This window comes from Scyliorhinus torazame, chromosome 3, assembly GCF_047496885.1.
Source record: "Scyliorhinus torazame isolate Kashiwa2021f chromosome 3, sScyTor2.1, whole genome shotgun sequence".
NCBI lineage: Eukaryota > Metazoa > Chordata > Chondrichthyes > Carcharhiniformes > Scyliorhinidae > Scyliorhinus > Scyliorhinus torazame.
In genome coordinates, this window is record NC_092709.1 from 357972931 (window position 1) to 357995910 (window position 22980).

The following is a 22980-nucleotide window of genomic DNA, read 5'->3' on the forward strand; positions in this document are numbered from 1 at the left end:
TGCAGAAGAAGGCCATTCGGTCCATCGAGTCTGCACCGGCCCTTACAAAGAGCACCCTACTGAAGCCCACGTATCTACTCTACCCCGTGTACCAGTAACCTCCATTTAACATTTTATGGACACTAAGTGACAATTTAGCATGGCCAATCCACCTAACCTGCACATATTTGGACTGTGAGGAAACCGGAGCACCCGGAGGTAACCCACGCACACAGACCCAGGAAGTGTAGAAGATTGTAGTTTAGTTGGGCAGCATGGTCGGCACAGGCTTGGAGGGCCGAAGGGCCTGTTCCTGTGCTGTACATTTCTTTGTTCTTTGTTCTTTTGTTCACACGAGGAGGATGTGCAGATTCCGCACAGACAGTGACCCAGGCGGGAATTGAACCTGGGACCCTGGAGCTGTGAAGTAGCTGTGCTAACCACTATGCTACAGTGGTGCCCGAGTCAGAGGAGTTAGAAGCCTGGGCAGTTTGGCTCAGTGTGATTCATGTGCGGCATCATTTCTTTGGCCCATGTGTGGGTGGATTGTGATCTGGACCGTGCCCATCCATGGAAATCACCCCGTGATTCCTTCCCAAAACAGCAGTCATTTCCCGGGAGAAACGGGCCCTATATGTGCGCAATGGGGTCGATTCTCTGACTGTGCAGTGCCTGCCCCAAGTCCCAGCATGTCAGAAGAATGGTGGGAGGACCCCAAACGTGGTTCGCACTGAGTACCGACCGTGTGCGATGCCCATACCCATTGCAGCAGACGTGATCTGGTTCACGCCCCGCCAGTTTGGCACTGCCAAGGGGGTGGGCCTGAATGGCGAGGGGCTTGAAAGGGGTGGGACCTTCAAAATTGTCAAGGCCTACAATCTGGTGCGGCATGAAGGGGCATGAGCGGGGGCATGATGGGGGGGGGGGGGTGTCATAGTTTGAACGGTTGAGGACTCTGGGTCTGCACCCGTTGGAGTTTAGAAGGATGAGGGAGGATCTTATTGAAACTTACAGGATACTGCGAGACCTGGATAGAGTGGACGTGGAGAGGGTGTTTCCACTTGTAGGAAAAACTAGAACCAGAGAACACTATCTCAGACTAAAGGGACGATTCTTTAAAACAGAGATGAGGAGGAATTTCTTCAGCCAGAGGGTGGTGAATCTGTGGAACTCTTTGCCGCAGAAGGCTATGGAGGCCAATTCACTGAGTGTCTTTAAGACAGAGATAGATAGGTTTTTGATCAATAAGGGGATCAGGGGTTACGGGGAGAGGGCAGGAGAATGGGGATGAGCAAATATCAGCCATGATTGAATGGCAGAGCAGACTCGATGGGCCGAGTGGCCTAATTCTGCTCCAATGTCTTGTGGTCTTGTGGAGGGTCATGGTTACAGCGACTGCGGGGTGGAGGACCAGATGCCGGTTGGTCTTAAGAGATACCCATTAGGAGCGTCCTGATGCCAGAGATCCTTGCGGGGCGGCGGGTGGGGGAGGGGGGAGTAGGGCGGCAGGGGGATTAATGTTGGCGAGGATGATTGGGGACTGTGGGAGACTGAAAATCAATGTCTGCGATATTAGTGGGGGATTTGTCTGATCCGCCAACTTGAGATTGGGTTCCGCATTGAAAATGGCTCGCCAATCTCTGTGAAGCGGGTCAGTGGGTGTCTTTCGAGGTTGCCTCTCTCAGTGCCGGTACAATCATCCTCCCTCCAGAAAATTGGCTACGTGAGCAAGTTCCTGATGGGAATTATGCTGGACAAGCCGGCGTGATTCGCACCAATTTTCTTGGCTGATATGACGCAGTCATGTTTTGGGAGAACTCCACCCAACATTCTGACCAATATGTGGCATCTTGGTCAATCGAATAAACTTGATCAATCGATTAAATTGGTCAATCAAAGAACAAAGAACAGTGCAGCACATGAACAGGCCCTTCGGCCCTCCAAGCCTGTACCGGTCATGATACCACCCTTTGCAAAAACCCTCAGCAACTCCTAGTGCCGTATCCCTCTGTACCAATCCTATCCATGCATTTGTCAAGCTGCCTTTTGAATGCCGTTAATCTATCTGTTTCTACAACCCCCCTGGCAACGCATTCCAGACACTCACCACGCTCTGTGTAAAAAACCTGCCTCGCACATCTCCTCTAAACCTTTCCCCACGGACCTTAACCCTATGCCCCCTGGTGACTGACTCCTCCACCCTGGGAAAGAGTGCCTGCCCATCCACTTTCAAATGAACACAGTCCGAGTCTATTCAGCCTCTCAGCATAGCTACCACCCTCCAGACCAGGCAACCTCCTCTGCACCCTCTCCAAAGCCTCCACATCCTTCCGGTAGTGTGGCGACCAGAATTGTGCACAATATTCCAAGTGCGGCCTTACCGAGGTTCTAAACAACTGTAGCATGACTTGCCAGTTTTGTTTGGTATGTTTCTGTTGCTTATTGTTTGGTTTGGGCAGAGCCCCTACCACGAGGTCCCTGGGTTCCTTTCTTCAGTATAATTAGTTGACGAAGCCTAAAAGACCATCATGGGGTATCCAATTGTACCCAGCCAGTAGGGTCGGGGGCTGGTTATAATTGGGAGTGCTGTGATAGGTGTCCCCATCCCCAGGGAGCCAGCCTAACCTGCATCTTTAGCTCCCCCACATCCCTGTTCCTGCAGGAATCTCCCCAAGCTGCAAATGAATGTCTAAATGAAATGAAAATCGCTTATTGTCACAAGTAGGCTTCAATGAAGTTACTGTGAAAAGCCCCTAGTCGCCACATTCCGGCGCCTGTTCGGGGAGGCTGGTATGGGAATTGAACCGTGCTGCTGGCCTGCCTTGGTCTGCTTTACAAGCCAGCGATTTAGCCCAGTGTGCTAAACCAGCCCCATGGTGGCTGGGTCGCGATCAGGTTCGTACCGATCCACCGCACAGGAGTCTCACTGCTTTTCCCAGCAGGGTCAACATTTCGAGGGCTGGATTCATTTCGGCGGCCGCGCACTCACGCCCGCGGATTTGCCGACGGCGTGGGTGGGGGAGGGGGGCCCCGCAGTGGGAAGCCCCCCCACCCCCCCCCCCCCCCACACATTGGCCAGTTGCCGGGACAAAGAATCTCGCCCAGAATCGTTCTGGGAGAATTGCTCCCACTATCTCAGTGGAGGTGTTACCCTGGGCTGCATTCTCTCCCCCCCCCGCCCCACCCCAGCCGAATTTTTCCCGACGGCCCACTGTTCCCATGGAAACCTCCCCATACGCCTGGGAAACCCCTCGGGGGTTGGAGGGGGTGTGGTGGTGTGCAGGAAAATTGAATTGCGACGTCCAGAGAATTCTGTCTCTGATTTCCCAGCCCCGTCCACAATGTCCTCTGACCAATAATCTATTAGTGATGTACAGAGTATCTATTCCTCACTCACCAGTGTTTCCTTTTCTTCTCTTTGTTTCTCCTTCAGGATTGCAACGATCCCTGCTGTGACGCAGCAACATGCCTGTTGCAACCTGGTGCAAAGTGTTCCGACTTGCACGACTGCTGTGATAAGTGTGATGTAAGATCTACTTAGGTGTAGTTTGTCTGGTTTGTTTGTGCTCTGCCGCCCATCGGAACTGGGCCTTATGTCGAATCTGAAACCAGCCATCGTGCACGGTACCTCCAGCCTTCATTCAAGTGCCCCGCCCAATTTCCAAGATCACTTTTTCTTTTTCCCGGGAATAATCCGGGGACTGCTGGGTTCAGCTGTTTCTTCCTGCAGCAATTTGTCCCTTCTTCTTATGTTGTTAATGCCAACATGGACCATGGTCACCCCCCCTCCCCTCCACCGCACCGCTCACCCACCTCAAAGTGTCCCTCAGCCACTCAGTGGCAAGATTAACTTTTTTTTCCTATCGTTCATGGGAGGTGGATGTGGGCCGGCATTCGATTGCCCATTCCCGAGGGACGTTCAGAGTCGCGGAGGTCCGTTAACGACGGGTTGGCGGCAGGCTGAGGTGATCCGTGAAGGCCCCGCCTTCTCAACCCTTCCCCTCGACTGAGGGGTGGGGACCCTCAGGTTAACCCAGGTTAACGCGGGGTAAGTCAGCCCCCTCTCGAGTGGGGGGAGCTGCCATCGTGGCGGGATTTCCCCCCTCCCCCCCCCCCCCCCCCCCCCCAGGGTAAACCACGGAGGTGAGGGGGAAAGATGTTCTTCCCTCAGGGAGAGGAAACGATAGAAGGGGCGAGAAACGCGGAGGTGCATTGTGTTGTGAGCTACAGGGCCATGGACCGGTTGAAAGAGCGAACCAAATGGTTTTTTACAACAATTCCAGATTTGTACTGATTTCAAATTTCGCCGGCTACCATGGTGGGATTCGAACCGCAGTCCCTGGAGCAACAGGTAGGGTCTCTGGTCGAGTTGTCCAGTGACAATACCACCTCCCCCGCATCTGTTCCACAAACTATAGTGATCCCTTTCATTATTGCCTATCCAGATCAGCTGCTGTGTAAATCGCTTTGCTTTTGCCTCTCTCTCTTTCTCTTGTTATGGGTCCGGCTTTACAGAACTCCAAGGTCTTTCATGGTGTTTAACCGACCCACAACTTTTAATAGATAGTGGTGTGGGAAACACACGGAGTACTCTCCAGGTGTGATAAATCAATTATGGACAAGTGAATTTTAAAACAAAACAATGTTTATTCTATGAACTCAAGTCAACCCTTTTAAAACAAACATTGAATATCTTAACACCTATTACTTCAAAGATAACCCCAAAAGACTACAACACTAAATAATCCTTCAAACTGTTCCTTTAAACATCCAAAAGACTTCAAACCTTCAAAAATAGGAGCACATTAGGTTACATTCAATATATTTATAGTCTTTGGATTGCAGAAATCAACAGACCAGCTCTGTGTTTCTTCATGCAGCTCACAGCAAAACACACAGACACTCCCAGCTGCCTTCTCAAACTGAAACTCAAAACGCAGAAGTGAGCTCACCTCCCCCCACCCTCTGACATCACTTCAGTAATATGATCAGCTCCATTTCTTAAAGGTACATTGCTTGAACATCCCTATCTTTAAGGTGCTCTCACATGACACCTCCCCCCCCAAGAAAAAAAAATATACCATCAACTTCAAGATGGTTTCATTTTTCACCTTTGCGCCATCAATTAAGAAATGCACACAGTAAAAACACTTTACTGGTTCAAAAAAAACCAACACACGCAAACAGGTATAATAATATAGCCCATTTTTCCCCATTCTTCTTCCTCCAACCGAAATCCTTCCGTTCATCACATTTGTGACAATGCATTGGCTATCACGTTTTTCCGTCCTGCCACATGTACTATTTTTAAATGAAATGGCTGTAACGATAAACTCCAGCGAAACAGCCTCGCATTGTTATTCCGGAATCGCTCCAAAAACGTCAACGGATTATGATCAGTATATATAATGGTGTCAGACGGACTGCTGGTCACATGAATGTGAAAATGTTGCAAAGCCAGTACCAAACTCAAAGTCTCCTTCTCAATCGTCGAATACTTTTTCTGGTGAGGATTCAATTTCATTGAAAAATAACCAACAGGCCGCTCTATCCCTTCATCGTCGTCTTGTAGAAGCACCGCACCCACGCCCACATCACTCGCATCAACAGCCACTTTGAATGGTTTGGTATAATTTGTGATGACTAACACAGGAGCAGTGGTTAACACAGCCTTCAGGCCGTCAAATGCCTGTTGACACTCCGCTCTCCACTGGGATTTGTTACGCTTCCTGTGCAAGTCTGTTAGTGGAGCGATCACACTGCTAAAATTTAATCCAAATTTCCAGTAAAATCCACTCATACCTAGAAATCGCATTATTTCCCGTTGTGTCGAGGATATCGGAAACTCCCCAATAACTTTCGTTTTCACATCCTGTTGGACAGTCGACCCTGTCCGATTGTATGGCCAAGGAAAGTGACTTGGGCTTTTCCAAATTCACTTTTGGCTATGTTTATCACCAAACCCGCCTCCTGAAGTGGATCGAATAACTCCATCGGATGTTTTAAGTGTTCTTTCCATGTCTGACTAAAAATAACCAGATCGTCGATGTATACCGCACAATTGGGTAATCCTGAAACAACTTTGTTAGTTAACCGTTGAAATGTGGCTGGGGCGTTTTTCATGCCAAATGGCATAATTTTGAATTGGTATATACCATCTGGAGTCACAAAAGCTGAAATCTCCTTCGCCCTTTCGGATAAAGGTACCTGCCAGTAACCTTTAAGTAAATCCAATTTGGAAATAAAAGTGGATTTTCCCACTTTCTCAATGCAATCCTCCAAACGTGGGATAGGATCAGAGTCCGTTCTTGTAACTGCATTCACCTTTCGATAGTCCACACACAACCGTTGGGTACCATCTGGATTAGGTACCATCACTATGGGTGAGCTCCATTGGCTGCAACCCACTTCAATTATGCATTCTTCAGCATACTCTCAATCTCTCTGTTAACCTGTGCCAATTTTAAAGGGTTAAGCCTATATGGATGTTGTTTGATAGGAACAGCATTTCCCACATCTACATCATGCATAGCCATTTTCGTACTTCCCAGTTTATCTCTACAAACTTGCCCATGTGATATCAATAACTCTTTCAGGTCAGTTCGTTTTTCCTCTGGAAGGTAACTTAACAATTCACCCCAATTTTTAAGAATATCCTCATTTTCCAATTTAATCTGGATTTGGTCCATCACTTTGAGTTAGAATGATTAAAACCTCCTTTTCCACTCCTTCCCTTTCAAAGTACCTTTTAAGCAGATTCACATGACACACTCGGCAAGTCTTCCTTCTATCTGGTGTATTTACCACATAATTCACCTCACTTAATTTCCTTTAAAACTGATACGGTCCACAAAACCTAGCTTTTAAAGGCTCCCCTAACACTGGTAACAACACTAAAACTTTATCTCGACTGGCAAAACAACGAACTTTGGATTTCTTGTCCGCTACCCGTTTCATCACATTTTGTGCAACTTTGAAATGTTGTCCAGCCAATTCACCTGTTCTATTTAATCGTTCTCTAAAATTTGACACGTAATCCAATTGTGTAATTTCCAATTTCTCACCCACCAATTATTCTTTAATCAATTTAAGTGGTCCTCTTACCTCATGACCCCAAATTAGTTCAAAAGGACTAAATTTGGTTGACTCATTAGCTGCATCCCTAATTGCAAACAGTACGAATGGAATTCCTTTAAGACCACAAGACCATAAGACATAGGAGCGGAAGTAAGGCCATCCGGCCCATCGAGTCCACTCCACCATTCAATCATGGCTGATTTCAACTCCATTTACCCGCTCTCTCTCCATAGCCCTTAATTCCTCGAGAAATCAAGAATTTATCAACTTCTGTCTTAAAGACACTCAAAGTCCCGGCCTCCACCGCCCTCTGTGGCAATGAATTCCACAGACCCACCACTCTCTGGCTGAAGAAATTTCTCCTCATCTCTGTTCTAAAGTGACTCCCTTTTATTCTAAGGCTGTGGCCCCGGGTCCTAGTCACCCCTGCTAATGGAAACAACTTCCCTACATGCACCCTATCTAAGCCATTCATTATCTTGTAAGTTTCTATTAGATCTCCCCTCAACCTCCTAAACTCCAATGAATATAATACCAGGATCCTCAGACGTTCATCGTATGTTAGGCCTACCATTCCTGGGATCATCTGTGTGAATCTCCGCTGGACCCGCTCCAGTGCCAGTATGTCCTTCCTGAGGTGTGGGGCCCAAAATTGCTCACAGTATTCTAAATGGGGCCTAACTAATGTTTTATAAAGCTTCAGAAGTACATCCCTGCTTTTATATTCCAAGCCTCTTGAGATGAATGACAACATTGCATTTGCTTTCTTAATTACGGACTCAACCTGCAAGTTTACCTTTAGAGAATCCTGGACTAGGACTCCCAAGTCCCTTTGCACTTCAGCATTATGAATTTTGTCACCGTTTAGAAAATAGTCCATGCCTCTATTCTTTTTTCCAAAGTGCAAGACCTCGCACTTGCCCACGTTGAATTTCATCAGCCATTTCTTGGACCACTCTCCTAAACTGTCTAAATCTTTCTGCAGCCTCCCCACCTCCTCCATACTACCTGCCCCTCCACCTATCTTTGTATCATCGGCAAACTTAGCCAGAACTTTATCCCAATCCTCTGGATAATCTTTGACAATAAGCCCTCAACATTGTCTTTAATGTCTGCTGCCACCTTTCTAACTCTCCCTGCGGTTCTGGATGGTACACAGCTGATTTAAATTGTTTTATTCCTGAACTAACCATAACTTCTCTGAATAACTTTCAGGTAAAATATGATCCTTTATCCGATTGAATTTCTGTGGGTCGTCCATATCGAGCAAATAAATTTAAGTAACTCCTCCACAATCTTTTTAGCTGTGATATTACGGACAGGAATGGCCTCTGGAAACCTAGTAGACACATCCATCATAGTCAAAAGATTTTGGCCGGGATTCTCCCCTACCCGGTGGGGCGGGGGTCCCGGCGGGATGGAGTGGCGGGAACCACTCCGGCGTCGAGTCCCCAAAGGTGTGGATTTCTCCGCACCTTTAGGGGACAAGCCCTCACCTTGAGGGACTTGGCCCATGCCCAGTGGTTGGCGCGCCGCCGCCGGTGGGAAAGGCCTTTGGCACCATGCCCGCCGGGGCCGAAGGGACTCTGCCGGCCGGCGGAAGTCCCACATGCGCGGGAGCGTCAGCGGCTGTAGACGTCATCACCGCGCATGCGCAGAGGTGGGGTGTCACTTCCACATCGGCCATCGTGAGGCTATGGCCGAGGCGGAAGGAAAAGAGTGCCCCCACGGCACAGGCCCGCCCGCGGATTGGTGGGCCCCGATTGCAGGCCAGGCCACCGTGGGGGCACGCCACGGGGCCAGATCGCCACGCGCCCCCCCCCCAGGACCCCGGAGCCCACTCACGCTGCCAGTCCCGCCAGTATGGTAGGTGGTTTGATTCACGCCGACGGGACTGGCATGACAGCAGCGGGACTTCGGCCCATCGCTGGGCCGAAGAATCGCCGGGGGGGGGGGGGCGCCGACCAGCGCGGCGCAATTCCCGCCCCTGCTGAATTTTCGGTGCCGGAGAATTCTGCGGCCGGCGGGATTCACGGCACCCCCCGCCGATTCTCCGACCCGGGCGTGGGGGGGGGGGGGGGGGGGGGGAGAATCCCGCCCAAAGATTCCCACTTTTTGTTTTAAGAAGCGGCCCTACACAATCGATTAGGACCCCGGTAAAAGATTCCTCAAATGCTGGGATGGGTATTAACGGCGCTGGTTTTATCACTGCTTGAGGTTTCCCTATCACTTGACATGTGTGACATGATTGACAAAATTTAACTCCACCTTTATGTAGTCCAGGCCAATAAAAATGTTTTTGGATTTCCTGATCCCCACTGGTACCTCGTGTGCCACTTGCAACACCTCCTTTCTATAACCTACCGGTAATACTATTTGATGAACTTCTGCCCACTTTTCATCCACCTGCATATGTAAAGGTCTCCATTTTCTCATCAAGACATCACTTTAACGGTAATAACACTCTGGTATACTCTCAGATTCCTCTTCCGTATATGCTTTCTGATATATCCATTTTATTTCTACATCTTTTTGTTGTAACTGTTGTTACTGTTGAGTGAGTGGGAGTGAGTGAGTAAGTGGGAGTGAGTGAGTGGGAGTGAGTGAGTGAGTGGGAGTGAGTGGGAGTGAGTAAGTGTGAGTGAGTGAGTGTGAGTGAGTGAATGTGGGAGTGAGTGAGTGAGAGCGGGAGTGAGGGAGTGGGAGTGAGTGAGTGAGTGAGAGTGAGTGAGTGGCAGTGAGTGAGTGTGAGTGAGTGAATGTGGGAGTGAGTGAGTGAGTGGGAGTGAGTGAGTGGGAGTGAGTGAGTGAGTGAGCCTGAATTAGTGAGTGGGAGTGAGTGGGTGAGAGTGAGTGACTGGGAGTGAGTGAGAGTGAGTGAGTGGGAGTGCATGGAAGTGAGTGAGTGAGTGGGAGTGAGTGAGTGAGAGTGGATGGAAGGGAGTGAGTGAGTGAGAGTGCGTGGGAGTGAGTGAGTGAGTGGGAGTGAGTGAGTGAGCCTGAATTAGTGAGTGGGAGTGAGTGAGTGGGAGCGAGTGAGTGGGAGTGAGTGAGTGAGTGAGCCTGAATTAGTGAGTGGGAGTGAGTGAGTGAGAGTGAGTGACTGGGAGTGAGTGAGAGTGAGTGAGTGGGAGTGCATGGAAGTTTGGGAGTGAGTGAGTGAGTGGGAGTGAGTAAGTGAGTGAGTGTGAGTAAGAGGGATTGAGTGAGTGATTGAGTGAGTGGGAGTGAGTGGGAGTGAGTGAGTGGGAGTGAGTGAGTGGGAGTGAGTGGGAGTGAGTGAGTGGGAGTGAGTGAGTGGGAGTAAGTGGGAGTGAGTGAGTAAGTGGGAGTGATTGAGTGAGTGAGAGTGAGTGAGTGGCAGTGAGTGAGTGGGAGTGAGTGAGTGGGAGTGAGTGAGTGGGAGTGAGTGAGTGAGTGAGCCTGAATTAGTGAGTGGGAGTGAGTGGGAGTGAGTGGGAATGAGTGGAAGTGAGTGGAAGTGAGTGGGAGTGAGTGAGAGTGAGAGTGAGTGAGAGTGAGTGCATGGAAGTGAGTGAGTGAGTGGGAGTGAGTGAGTGAGTGAGTGAGAGTGGATGGAAGGGAGTGAGTGAGTGAGAGTGCGTGGGAGTGAGTGAGTGAGTGGGAGTGAGTGAGTGAGTGAGTGAGAGTGGATGGAAGGGAGTGAGTGAGTGTGAGTGAGTGAGTAAGCGGGAGTGAGTGAGCGAGTGAGTGGGAGTGAGTGGGAGTGAGTGATTGAGTGGGAGTGATTAAGTGGGAGTGAGTGAGTAAGTGAGAGTGAGTGAGTGGCAGTGAGTGAGTGGGAGTGAGTGGGAGTGAGTGAGTGGGAGTGAGTGAGTGGGAGTAAGTGGGAGTGAGTGGGAGTGAGTGATTGAGTGGGAGTGATTAAGTGGGAGTGAGTGAGTAAGTGAGAGTGAGTGAGTGGCAGTGAGTGAGTGGGAGTGAGTGGGAGTGAGTAAGTGGGAGTGAGTGAGTGAGTGAGAGTGAGTGAGTGGCAGTGAGTGAGTGGGAGTGAGTGAGTGGGAGTGAGTGAGTGGGAGTGAGTGAGTGAGTGAGCCTGAATTAGTGAGTGGGAGTGAGTGGGAGTGAGTGGAAGTGAGTGGGAGTGAGTGAGAGTGAGAGTGAGTGAGAGTGAGTGCATGGAAGTGAGTGAGTGAGTGGGAGTGAGTGAGTGAGTGAGAGTGGATGGAAGGGAGTGAGTGAGTGAGAGTGCGTGGGAGTGAGTGAGTGAGTGGGAGTGAGTGAGTGAGTGAGAGTGGATGGAAGGGAGTGAGTGAGTGTGAGTGAGTGAGTAAGCGGGAGTGACTGAGCGAGTGAGTGGGAGTGAGTGGGAGTGAGTGATTGAGTGGGAGTGAGTAAGTGGGAGTGAGTGATTGAGTGGGAGTGAGTAAGTGGCAGTGAGTGAGTGGGAGTGAGTGAGTGAATGTGGGTGGGAGTGAGTGGGAGTGAGTGAGTAAGTGGGAGTGAGTGAGTGAGTGAGTGGGAGTGAGTGAGTGAGTGGGAGTGAGTGAGTGAGTGAGTGGGAGTGAGTGTAGTGGGAGTGAGTAAGTGAGAGGGAATGAGTGAGTGAGTGGGAGTGAGTGAGTGGGAGTGAGTGAGTAAGTGGGAGTGAGTGTGGGAGTGAGTGAGTGAGGGGGGAGAGAGTGAGTGAGTGAGTGGGAGTGAGTGTAGTGGGAGTGAGTAAGTGAGAGGGAATGAGTGAGTGGGATTGAGTGAGTGATTGAGTGAGTGTGAGTGAGTGTGTCAGTGAGTGGGAGTGAGTGGGAGTGAGTAAGTGAGTGGGAGTGAGTGAGTGTGTGGGAGTGAGTGAGAGTGAGTGAGTGAGTAGCAGTGAGTGAGTGGGAGTGAGTGAATGAATGTGGGAGTGAGTCAGTGAGTGGGAGTGAGTGAGTGAGCCTGAATTAGTGAGTGGGAGTGAGTGAGTGAGAGTGAGTGAGTGGGTGTGAGTGAGTGAGTGAGCGGGAATTAGTGAGTGGGAGTGAGTGAGTGAGAGGGAGTGAGTGGGAGTGAGTGAGTGAATGTGGAAGTGAGTGAGTGAGTGGGAGTGAGTGGGTGTGAGTGAGTGAGTTAGATAGAGTGGGTGGGAGTGAGTGAGTGAAAGTGAGTGAGTTGGAGTGAGTGAGTGAATGTGGAAGTGAGTGAGTGGGAGTGAGTGGGAGTGAGTGAGTGAGAGTGAGTGCATGGAAGTGAGTGAGTGAGTGGGAGTGAGTGAGTGAGTGAGAGTGAGTGGGAGTGAGTAAGTGGGAGTGAGTGAGTGACAGTGAGTGAGTGGCAGTGAGTGAGTGGGAGTGAGTGAGTGAATGTGGGAGTGAGTGAGTGAGTGGCAGTGAGTGAGTGAGTGGGAATGAGTGAGTGAGTGAGTGGGAGTGAGTGATTGAGTGGGAGTGATTGGGAGTGAGTAAGTGGGAGTGAGTGAGTGAGTGAGAGTGAGTGACTGGCAGTGAGTGAGTGGGAGTGAGTGAGTGAATGTGGGAGTGAGTGAGTGAGTGGCAGTGAGTGAGTGGCAGTGAGTGAGTAAGTGGAAGTGAGTGAGTGAGCGAGTGGGAGTGAGTGAGTGAGTGGGAGTGAGTGAGTGGGAGTGAGTGAGTAAGTGGGAGTGAGTGAGTGAGTGGGAGTGAGTGAGTGAGTGAGTGGGAGTGAGTGTAGTGGGAGTGAGTAAGTGAGAGGGAATGAGTGAGTGGGATTGAGTGAGTGATTGAGTGAGTGTGAGTGAGTGTGTCAGTGAGTGGGAGTGAGTGGGAGTGAGTAAGTGAGTGGGAGTGAGTGAGTGAGTGGGAGTGAGTGAGTGAGTGGCAGTGAGTGAGTGGGAGTGAGTGAGTGAATGTGGGAGTGAGTGAGTGAGTGGCAGTGAGTGAGTGGCAGTGAGTGAGTAAGTGGAAGTGAGTGAGTGAGCGAGTGGGAGTGAGTGAGTGAGTGGGAGTGAGTGAGTGGGAGTGAGTGAGTAAGTGGGAGTGAGTGAGTGAGTGGGGGTGAGTGAGTGAGTGAGTGGGAGTGAGTGTAGTGGGAGTGAGTAAGTGAGAGGGAATGAGTGAGTGGGATTGAGTGAGTGATTGAGTGAGTGTGAGTGAGTGTGTCAGTGAGTGGGAGTGAGTGGGAGTGAGTAAGTGAGTGGGAGTGAGTGAGTGAGTGGGAGTGAGTGAGTGAGTGGGAGTGAGTGAGTGGGAGTGAGTGAGTGTGTGGGAGTGAGTGAGAGTGAGTGGGAGTGAGTAAGTGGGAGTGAGTAAGTGGGAGTGAGTAAGTGGAAGTGAGTGAGTGAGAGTGAGTGAGTAACAGTGAGTGAGTGGGAGTGAGTGAATGAATGTGGGAGTGAGTGAGTGAGTGGGAGTGAGTGGGAGTGAGTGAGTGAGCCTGAATTAGTGAGTGGGAGTGAGTGAGTGAGAGTGAGTGAGTGGGAGTGAGTGAGTGAGTGGGAGGGAGTGGGAGGGAGTGAGTGGGAGGGAGTGAGTGGGAGGGAGTGAGTGGGAGGGAGTGAGTGGGAGGGAGTGAGTGGGAGGGTGTGAGTGGGAGGGAGTGAGTGGGAGAGAGTGGGAGGGAGTGGGAGGGAGTGAGTGGGAGGGAGTGAGTGGGAGGGAGTGAGTGGGAGGGAGTGAGTGGGAGGGAGTGAGTGGGAGGGAGTGGGAGTGAGTGGGAGGGAGTGAGTGGGAGGGAGTGAGTGAGTTGTTGCGTGAGTGGGATTGAGTGAGTGAGTGGGAATGAGTGAGTCAGTGGGTGTGGGTGAGTGAGCGTGAGTGAGTGAGTAAGGGAGTGAGTGATTGAATGAGTGTGAGTGAGTGGAAGTGAATCAGTGAGTGAGTGGGAGTGAGTGAGTGGGAGTGATTGAGTGAGTGGGAATGAGTGAGTGAGTGGGAGTGAGTGAGTCTCACTCACTCCCTCTCACTCAGTCACTCACTCCAATCACTCACTCCAACCACTCACTCAACCACTCACTCACTCCCACTCACTCACTCCCACTCACTCACTCCCACTCACTCACTCCCACTCACTCACTCACTCACTCCCACTCACTCACTAACTCAGTCACACACTCACACACACACTCACACCCACTCACTGAGTGTGTCAGTGAGTGGGAGTGAGTGGGAGTGAGTAAGTGAGTGGGAGTGAGTGAGTGAGTGGGAGTGAGTGAGTGAGTGGCAGTGAGTGAGTGGGAGTGAGTGAGTGAATGTGGGAGTGAGTGAGTGAGTGGCAGTGAGTGAGTGGCAGTGAGTGAGTAAGTGGAAGTGAGTGAGTGAGCGAGTGGGAGTGAGTGAGTGAGTGGGAGTGAGTGAGTGGGAGTGAGTGAGTAAGTGGGAGTGAGTGAGTGAGTGGGAGTGAGTGAGTGAGTGAGTGGGAGTGAGTGTAGTGGGAGTGAGTAAGTGAGAGGGAATGAGTGAGTGGGATTGAGTGAGTGATTGAGTGAGTGTGAGTGAGTGTGTCAGTGAGTGGGAGTGAGTGGGAGTGAGTAAGTGAGTGGGAGTGAGTGAGTGAGTGGGAGTGAGTGAGTGAGTGGGAGTGAGTGAGTGGGAGTGAGTGAGTGTGTGGGAGTGAGTGAGAGTGAGTGGGAGTGAGTAAGTGGGAGTGAGTAAGTGGGAGTGAGTAAGTGGAAGTGAGTGAGTGAGAGTGAGTGAGTAACAGTGAGTGAGTGGGAGTGAGTGAATGAATGTGGGAGTGAGTGAGTGAGTGGGAGTGAGTGGGAGTGAGTGAGTGAGCCTGAATTAGTGAGTGGGAGTGAGTGAGTGAGAGTGAGTGAGTGGGTGTGAGTGAGTGAGCGGGAATTAGTGAGTGGGAGTGAGTGAGTGAGAGTGAGTGAGTGGGAGGGAGTGGGAGGGAGTGAGTGGGAGGGAGTGAGTGGGAGGGAGTGAGTGGGAGGGAGTGAGTGGGAGGGAGTGAGTGGGAGGGTGTGAGTGGGAGGGAGTGAGTGGGAGAGAGTGGGAGGGAGTGGGAGGGAGTGAGTGGGAGGGAGTGAGTGGGAGGGAGTGAGTGGGAGGGAGTGAGTGGGAGGGAGTGAGTGGGAGGGAGTGGGAGTGAGTGGGAGGGAGTGAGTGGGAGGGAGTGAGTGAGTTGTTGCGTGAGTGGGATTGAGTGAGTGAGTGGGAATGAGTGAGTCAGTGGGTGTGGGTGAGTGAGCGTGAGTGAGTGAGTAAGGGAGTGAGTGATTGAATGAGTGTGAGTGAGTGGAAGTGAATCAGTGAGTGAGTGGGAGTGAGTGAGTGGGAGTGATTGAGTGAGTGGGAATGAGTGAGTGAGTGGGAGTGAGTGAGTGGGAGGGAGTGAGTGGGAGGGAGTGGGAGTGAGTGGGAGGGAGTGAGTGGGAGGGAGTGAGTGAGTTGTTGCGTGAGTGGGATTGAGTGAGTGAGTGGGAATGAGTGAGTCAGTGGGTGTGGGTGAGTGAGCGTGAGTGAGTGAGTAAGGGAGTGAGTGATTGAATGAGTGTGAGTGAGTGGAAGTGAATCAGTGAGTGAGTGGGAGTGAGTGAGTGGGAGTGATTGAGTGAGTGGGAATGAGTGAGTGAGTGGGAGTGAGTGAGTCTCACTCACTCCCTCTCACTCAGTCACTCACTCCAATCACTCACTCCAACCACTCACTCAACCACTCACTCACTCCCACTCACTCACTCCCACTCACTCACTCCCACTCACTCACTCCCACTCACTCACTCACTCACTCCCACTCACTCACTAACTCAGTCACACACTCACACACACACTCACACCCACTCACTGAGTGTGTCAGTGAGTGGGAGTGAGTGGGAGTGAGTAAGTGAGTGGGAGTGAGTGAGTGAGTGGGAGTGAGTGAGTGAGTGGCAGTGAGTGAGTGGGAGTGAGTGAGTGAATGTGGGAGTGAGTGAGTGAGTGGCAGTGAGTGAGTGGCAGTGAGTGAGTAAGTGGAAGTGAGTGAGTGAGCGAGTGGGAGTGAGTGAGTGAGTGGGAGTGAGTGAGTGGGAGTGAGTGAGTAAGTGGGAGTGAGTGAGTGAGTGGGAGTGAGTGAGTGAGTGAGTGGGAGTGAGTGTAGTGGGAGTGAGTAAGTGAGAGGGAATGAGTGAGTGGGATTGAGTGAGTGATTGAGTGAGTGTGAGTGAGTGTGTCAGTGAGTGGGAGTGAGTGGGAGTGAGTAAGTGAGTGGGAGTGAGTGAGTGAGTGGGAGTGAGTGAGTGAGTGGGAGTGAGTGAGTGGGAGTGAGTGAGTGTGTGGGAGTGAGTGAGAGTGAGTGGGAGTGAGTAAGTGGGAGTGAGTAAGTGGGAGTGAGTAAGTGGAAGTGAGTGAGTGAGAGTGAGTGAGTAACAGTGAGTGAGTGGGAGTGAGTGAATGAATGTGGGAGTGAGTGAGTGAGTGGGAGTGAGTGGGAGTGAGTGAGTGAGCCTGAATTAGTGAGTGGGAGTGAGTGAGTGAGAGTGAGTGAGTGGGTGTGAGTGAGTGAGCGGGAATTAGTGAGTGGGAGTGAGTGAGTGAGAGTGAGTGAGTGGGAGGGAGTGGGAGGGAGTGAGTGGGAGGGAGTGAGTGGGAGGGAGTGAGTGGGAGGGAGTGAGTGGGAGGGTGTGAGCGGGAGGGAGTGAGTGGGAGAGAGTGGGAGGGAGTGGGAGGGAGTGAGTGGGAGGGAGTGAGTGGGAGGGAGTGAGTGGGAGGGAGTGAGTGGGAGGGAGTGAGTGGGAGGGAGTGGGAGTGAGTGGGAGGGAGTGAGTGGGAGGGAGTGAGTGAGTTGTTGCGTGAGTGGGATTGAGTGAGTGAGTGGGAATGAGTGAGTCAGTGGGTGTGGGTGAGTGAGCGTGAGTGAGTGAGTAAGGGAGTGAGTGATTGAATGAGTGTGAGTGAGTGGAAGTGAATCAGTGAGTGAGTGGGAGTGAGTGAGTGGGAGTGATTGAGTGAGTGGGAATGAGTGAGTGAGTGGGAGTGAGTGAGTCTCACTCACTCCCTCTCACTCAGTCACTCACTCCAATCACTCACTCCAACCACTCACTCAACCACTCACTCACTCCCACTCACTCACTCCCACTCACTCACTCCCACTCACTCACTCCCACTCACTCACTCACTCCCACTCACTCACTAACTCAGTCACACACTCACACACACACTCACACCCACTCACTCACCCATTTCCACTCATTCCCTCACTCTCACTCTCTCACTCATTCACAGACTCATTCCCACTCACTCACTAACTCACTACCACTCACTCACTCCCACTCACTCACTCACTCCCACTCACACTCACTCCCACACACTCAGTCACTCACTCCAATCACTCACTCAACTACTCACTCCTAAACACTCACTCTGTCACTCAGAGGGAGTGGGTGAGTGACTGGGAGTGAGTGAGTGAATGTGGAAGTGAGTGAGTGAGTGGGAGTGAGTGGGAGTGAGTGAGTGAGTTAGATAGAGTGGGTGGGAGTGAGTGAGTGATTGAGAGTGAGTGAGTGGGAGTGAGTGAGTGAATGTGGAAGTGAGTGAGTGGGAGTGAGTGAGTGAGATAGAGTGGGTGGGAATGAGTGAGTGGGAGTGAGTGAGTGAGTGGGAGTGAGTGGGAATGAGTGGCAGGGAGTGGGAGTGAATGGGAGTGAGTGAGTGAGTGAGTAAGTGGGTTTGAGTGGGAGTGAGTGAGTAAGTGGGAGTGAGTGAGTGAGTGGGAGTGAGTGAGTGAGTGAGTGGGAGTGAGTGTAGTGGGAGTGAGTAAGTGAGAGGGAATGAGTGAGTGGGATTGAGTGAGTGATTGAGTGAGTGTGAGTGAGTGTGTCAGTGAGTGGGAGTGAGTGGGAGTGAGTAAGTGAGTGGGAGTGAGTGAGTGAGTGGGAGTGAGTGAGTGAGTGGGAGTGAGTGAGTGGGAGTGAGTGAGTGTGTGGGAGTGAGTGAGAGTGAGTGGGAGTGAGTAAGTGGGAGTGAGTAAGTGGGAGTGAGTAAGTGGAAGTGAGTGAGTGAGAGTGAGTGAGTAACAGTGAGTGAGTGGGAGTGAGTGAATGAATGTGGGAGTGAGTGAGTGAGTGGGAGTGAGTGGGAGTGAGTGAGTGAGCCTGAATTAGTGAGTGGGAGTGAGTGAGTGAGAGTGAGTGAGTGGGTGTGAGTGAGTGAGCGGGAATTAGTGAGTGGGAGTGAGTGAGTGAGAGTGAGTGAGTGGGAGTGAGTGAGTGAGTGGGCGGGAGTGGGAGGGAGTGAGTGGGAGGGAGTGAGTGGGAGGGATTGAGTGGGAGGGAGTGAGTGGGAGGGAGTGAGTGGGAGGGTGTGAGTGGGAGGGAGTGAGTGGGAGAGAGTGGGAGGGAGTGGGAGGGAGTGAGTGGGAGGGAGTGAGTGGGAGGGAGTGAGTGGGAGGGAGTGAGTGGGAGGGAGTGGGTGAGTGGGAGTGAGTGGGAGGGAGTGAGTGGGAGGGAGTGAGTGAGTTGTTGCGTGAGTGGGATTGAGTGAGTGAGTGGGAATGAGTGAGTCAGTGGGTGTGGGTGAGTGAGCGTGAGTGAGTGAGTAAGGGAGTGAGTGATTGAATGAGTGTGAGTGAGTGGAAGTGAATCAGTGAGTGAGTGGGAGTGAGTGAGTGGGAGTGATTGAGTGAGTGGGAGTGAGTGAGTGAGTGGGAGTGAGTGAGTCTCACTCACTCCCTCTCACTCAGTCACTCACTCCAATCACTCACTCCAACCACTCACTCAACCACTCACTCACTCCCACTCACTCACTCCCACTCACTCACTCCCACTCACTCACTCCCACTCACTCACTCACTCACTCCCACTCACTCACTCACCCATTTCCACTCATTCCCTCACTCTCACTCTCTCACTCATTCACAGACTCATTCCCACTCACTCACTAACTCACTACCACTCACTCACTCCCACTCACTCACTCACTCCCACTCACACTCACTCCCACACACTCAGTCACTCACTCCAATCACTCACTCAACTACTCACTCCTAAACACTCACTCTGTCACTCAGAGGGAGTGGGTGAGTGACTGGGAGTGAGTGAGTGAATGTGGAAGTGAGTGAGTGAGTGGGAGTGAGTGGGAGTGAGTGAGTGAGTTAGATAGAGTGGGTGGGAGTGAGTGAGTGATTGAGAGTGAGTGAGTGGGAGTGAGTGAGTGAATGTGGAAGTGAGTGAGTGGGAGTGAGTGAGTGAGATAGAGTGGGTGGGAATGAGTGAGTGGGAGTGAGTGAGTGAGTGGGAGTGAGTGGGAATGAGTGGCAGGGAGTGGGAGTGAATGGGAGTGAGTGAGTGAGTGAGTAAGTGGGTTTGAGTGGGAGTGAATGAGTGAGTGAGTGGGAGTGAGTGAATGGGAGAGTGAGTGTGAGTGACTAAGTGAGAGTGAGTGCGTGGGAGTGAGTGAGGGAGTGAGTGGGAGTGAGTGTGTGGGAGTGAGTTAGTGAGTGGGAGTGAGTGGTAGTGAGTGAGTGGGAGTGAGTGAGTGAATGTGGCAGTGGGTGGGAGTGAGTGGGAGTGAGTGAGTGAGTAAGTGTGAGTGTGTGAGTGAGTTGGAGTGAGTGAGTGAGATTGAGTGAGTTATTGAGTGAATGGGTGGGAGTGTATGAGTGAGTGAGTGTGAGTGAGTCAGTGGAAGTGAGTGGGAGTGAGGGAGTGAGTGAGTGGGAGTGAGTTAGTGGGAGTGAGTGAGTGGGGGTGAATGAGTGGGACTGAGTGAGAGAGTGGGAGTGTGTGAGTGGGAGTGAGTGAGTGGGGGTGAATGAGTAGGCGTGAGTGAGTGAGCGAATGTGTAAGTGGGAGTGAGTGAGTGTGTGGGAGTGAGTGAGTCAGTGGGTGTGGGTGAGTGAGCGGGAGTGAGTGAGTAAGGGAGTGAGTGATTGAATAAGTGTGAGTGAGTGGAAGTGAATCAGTGAGTGAGTGAGAGTTAGTGAGTGGGAGTGAGTGAGTGAATGTGGGAGTGAGTGAGCGGCAGTGAGTGAGTAAGTGGGAGTGAGTGAGCGAGTGAGTGGGAGTGAGTGATTGAGTGGAAGTGTGTAAGTGGGAGTGAGTGAGTGAGTGAGAGTGAGTGAGTGGCAGTGAGTGAGTGGCAGTGAGTGAGTAAGTGGGAGTGAGTGAGTGAGTGAGTGGGAGTGAGTGAGTGGGAGTGAGTGAGTAAGTGGGAGTGAGTGAGTGAGTGGGAGTGAGTGAGTGAGTGAGTGGGAGTGAGTGAGTGGGAGTGAGTGAATGGGAGTGAGTGAGTGGGAGTGAGTGAGTAAGTGGGAGTGAGTGCGTGAGTGGGAGTGAGTGAGTGAGTGAGTGGGAGTGAGTGTAGTGGGAGTGAGTAAGTGAGAGGGAATGAGTGAGTGGGATTGAGTGAGTGATTGAGTGAGTGTGAGTGAGTGTGTCAGTGAGTGGGAGTGAGTGGGAGTGAGTAAGTGAGTGGGAGTGAGTGAGTGAGTGGGAGTGAGTGAGTGAGTGGGAGTGAGTGAGTGGGAGTGAGTGAGTGTGTGGGAGTGAGTGAGAGTGAGTGGGAGTGAGTAAGTGGGAGTGAGTAAGTGGGAGTGAGTAAGTGGGAGTGAGTGAGTAACAGTGAGTGAGTGGGAGTGAGTGAATGAATGTGGGAGTGAGTGAGTGAGAGTGAGTGAGTGGGTGTGAGTGAGTGAGCGGGAATTAGTGAGTGGGAGTGAGTGAGTGAGAGTGAGTGAGTGGGAGTAAGTGAGAGTGAGTGAGTGGAGGGAGTGGGAGGGAGTGAGTGGGAGGGAGTGAGTGGGAGGGAGTGAGTGGGAGGGAGTGAGTGGGAGGGAGTGAGTGGGAGGGAGTGGGAGGGAGTGAGTGGGAGGGAGTGAGTGGGAGGGAGTGAGTGGGAGGGAGTGAGTGGGAGGGAGTGAGTGGGAGGGAGTGGGTGAGTGGGAGTGAGTGGGAGGGAGTGAGTGGGAGGGAGTGAGTGAGTTGTTGCGTGAGTGGGATTGAGTGAGTGAGTGGGAATGAGTGAGTCAGTGGGTGTGGGAGAGTGAGCGGGAGTGAGTGAGTAAGGGAGTGAGTGATTGAATGAGTGTGAGTGAGTGGAAGTGAATCAGTGAGTGAGTGAGAGTTAGTGAGTGGGAGTGATTGAGTGAGTGGGAGTGAGTGAGTGAGTGGGAGTGAGTGAGTGAGTGGGAGTGAGTGAGTCTCACTCACTCCCTCTCACTCACTCACTCCAATCACTCACTCCAACCACTCACTCAACCACTCACTCACTCCCACTCACTCACTCCCACTCACTCACTCCCACTCACTCACTCACTCACTCCCACTCACTCACTAACTCAGTCACTCACTCACACACACACTCACTCCCACTCACTCACTCCCACTCACACTCACTCCCACACACTCAGTCACTCACTCCAATCACTCACTCAACTACTCACTCCTAATCACTCACTCTGTCACTCAGAGGGAGTGGGTGAGTGACTGGGAGTGAGTGAGTGAATGTGGAAGTGAGTGAGTGAGTGGGAGTGAGTGGGAGTGAGTGAGTGAGTGGGAGTGAGTGGGGGTGAGTGAGTGGGAATGAATGAGTGAGTGGGAGTGAGTGGGGGTGAGTGAGTGGGGGAGTGTGAGTGGGAGTGAGTGGGAGTGAGTGAGTGGGAGTGAGTGAGTGAATGTGGGAGTAAGTGAGTGAGTGGGAGTGAGTGGAAGTGAGTGGGTGAATTAATGGGAGTGAGTGAGTGGGAGTGAGTAAGTGAGTGAGAGGGATTGAGTGATTGAGTGGGAGTGAGTGAGTGGGAGTGAGTGAGTCAGTGGGTGTGGGTGAGTGAGCGGGAGTGAGTGAGTAAGGGAGTGAGTGATTGAATAAGTGTGAGTGAGTGGAAGTGAATCAGTGAGTGAGTGAGAGTTAGTGAGTGGGAGTGAGTGAGTGAATGTGGGAGTGAGTGAGCGGCAGTGAGTGAGTAAGTGGGAGTGAGTGAGCGAGTGAGTGGGAGTGAGTGATTGAGTGGAAGTGTGTAAGTGGGAGTGAGTGAGTGAGTGAGAGTGAGTGAGTGGCAGTGAGTGAGTGGCAGTGAGTGAGTAAGTGGGAGTGAGTGAGTGAGTGAGTGGGAGTGAGTGAGTGGGAGTGAGTGAGTAAGTGGGAGTGAGTGAGTGAGTGGGAGTGAGTGAGTGAGTGAGTGGGAGTGAGTGAGTGGGAGTGAGTGAATGGGAGTGAGTGAGTGGGAGTGAGTGAGTAAGTGGGAGTGAGTGCGTGAGTGGGAGTGAGTGAGTGAGTGAGTGGGAGTGAGTGTAGTGGGAGTGAGTAAGTGAGAGGGAATGAGTGAGTGGGATTGATTGAGTGAGTGTGAGTGAGTGTGTCAGTGAGTGGGAGTGAGTGGGAGTGAGTAAGTGAGTGGGAGTGAGTGAGTGAGTGGGAGTGAGTGAGTGAGTGGGAGTGAGTGAGTGGGAGTGAGTGAGTGTGTGGGAGTGAGTGAGAGTGAGTGGGAGTGAGTAAGTGGGAGTGAGTAAGTGGGAGTGAGTAAGTGGGAGTGAGTGAGTCAGAGTGAGTGAGTAACAGTGAGTGAGTGGGAGTGAGTGAATGAATGTGGGAGTGAGTGAGTGAGAGTGAGTGAGTGGGTGTGAGTGAGTGAGCGGGAATTAGTGAGTGGGAGTGAGTGAGTGAGAGTGAGTGAGTGGGAGTAAGTGAGAGTGAGTGAGTGGAGGGAGTGGGAGGGAGTGAGTGGGAGGGAGTGAGTGGGAGGGAGTGAGTGGGAGGGAGTGAGTGGGAGGGAGTGAGTGGGAGGGAGTGGGAGGGAGTGAGTGGGAGGGAGTGAGTGGGAGGGAGTGAGTGGGAGGGAGTGAGTGGGAGGGAGTGAGTGGGAGGGAGTGGGTGAGTGGGAGTGAGTGGGAGGGAGTGAGTGGGAGGGAGTGAGTGAGTTGTTGCGTGAGTGGGATTGAGTGAGTGAGTGGGAATGAGTGAGTCAGTGGGTGTGGGAGAGTGAGCGGGAGTGAGTGAGTAAGGGAGTGAGTGATTGAATGAGTGTGAGTGAGTGGAAGTGAATCAGTGAGTGAGTGAGAGTTAGTGAGTGGGAGTGATTGAGTGAGTGGGAGTGAGT

General features: G+C 51.8%; 1 protein-coding gene across 1 annotated transcript in view; it reads left to right on the forward strand.

Moving 5' to 3' along the window:
- The window catches only part of LOC140409438 (disintegrin and metalloproteinase domain-containing protein 9-like), a 956416-nt gene that overhangs the window by 297125 nt on the left and 636311 nt on the right, over positions 1 to 22980 (forward strand). Inside the window, exon 12 of the mRNA XM_072497871.1 lies at positions 3413 to 3505. Within this exon, the coding sequence (XP_072353972.1) occupies positions 3413 to 3505 (93 nt within the window). The remainder of the gene's footprint in view (positions 1 to 3412; positions 3506 to 22980) is intronic.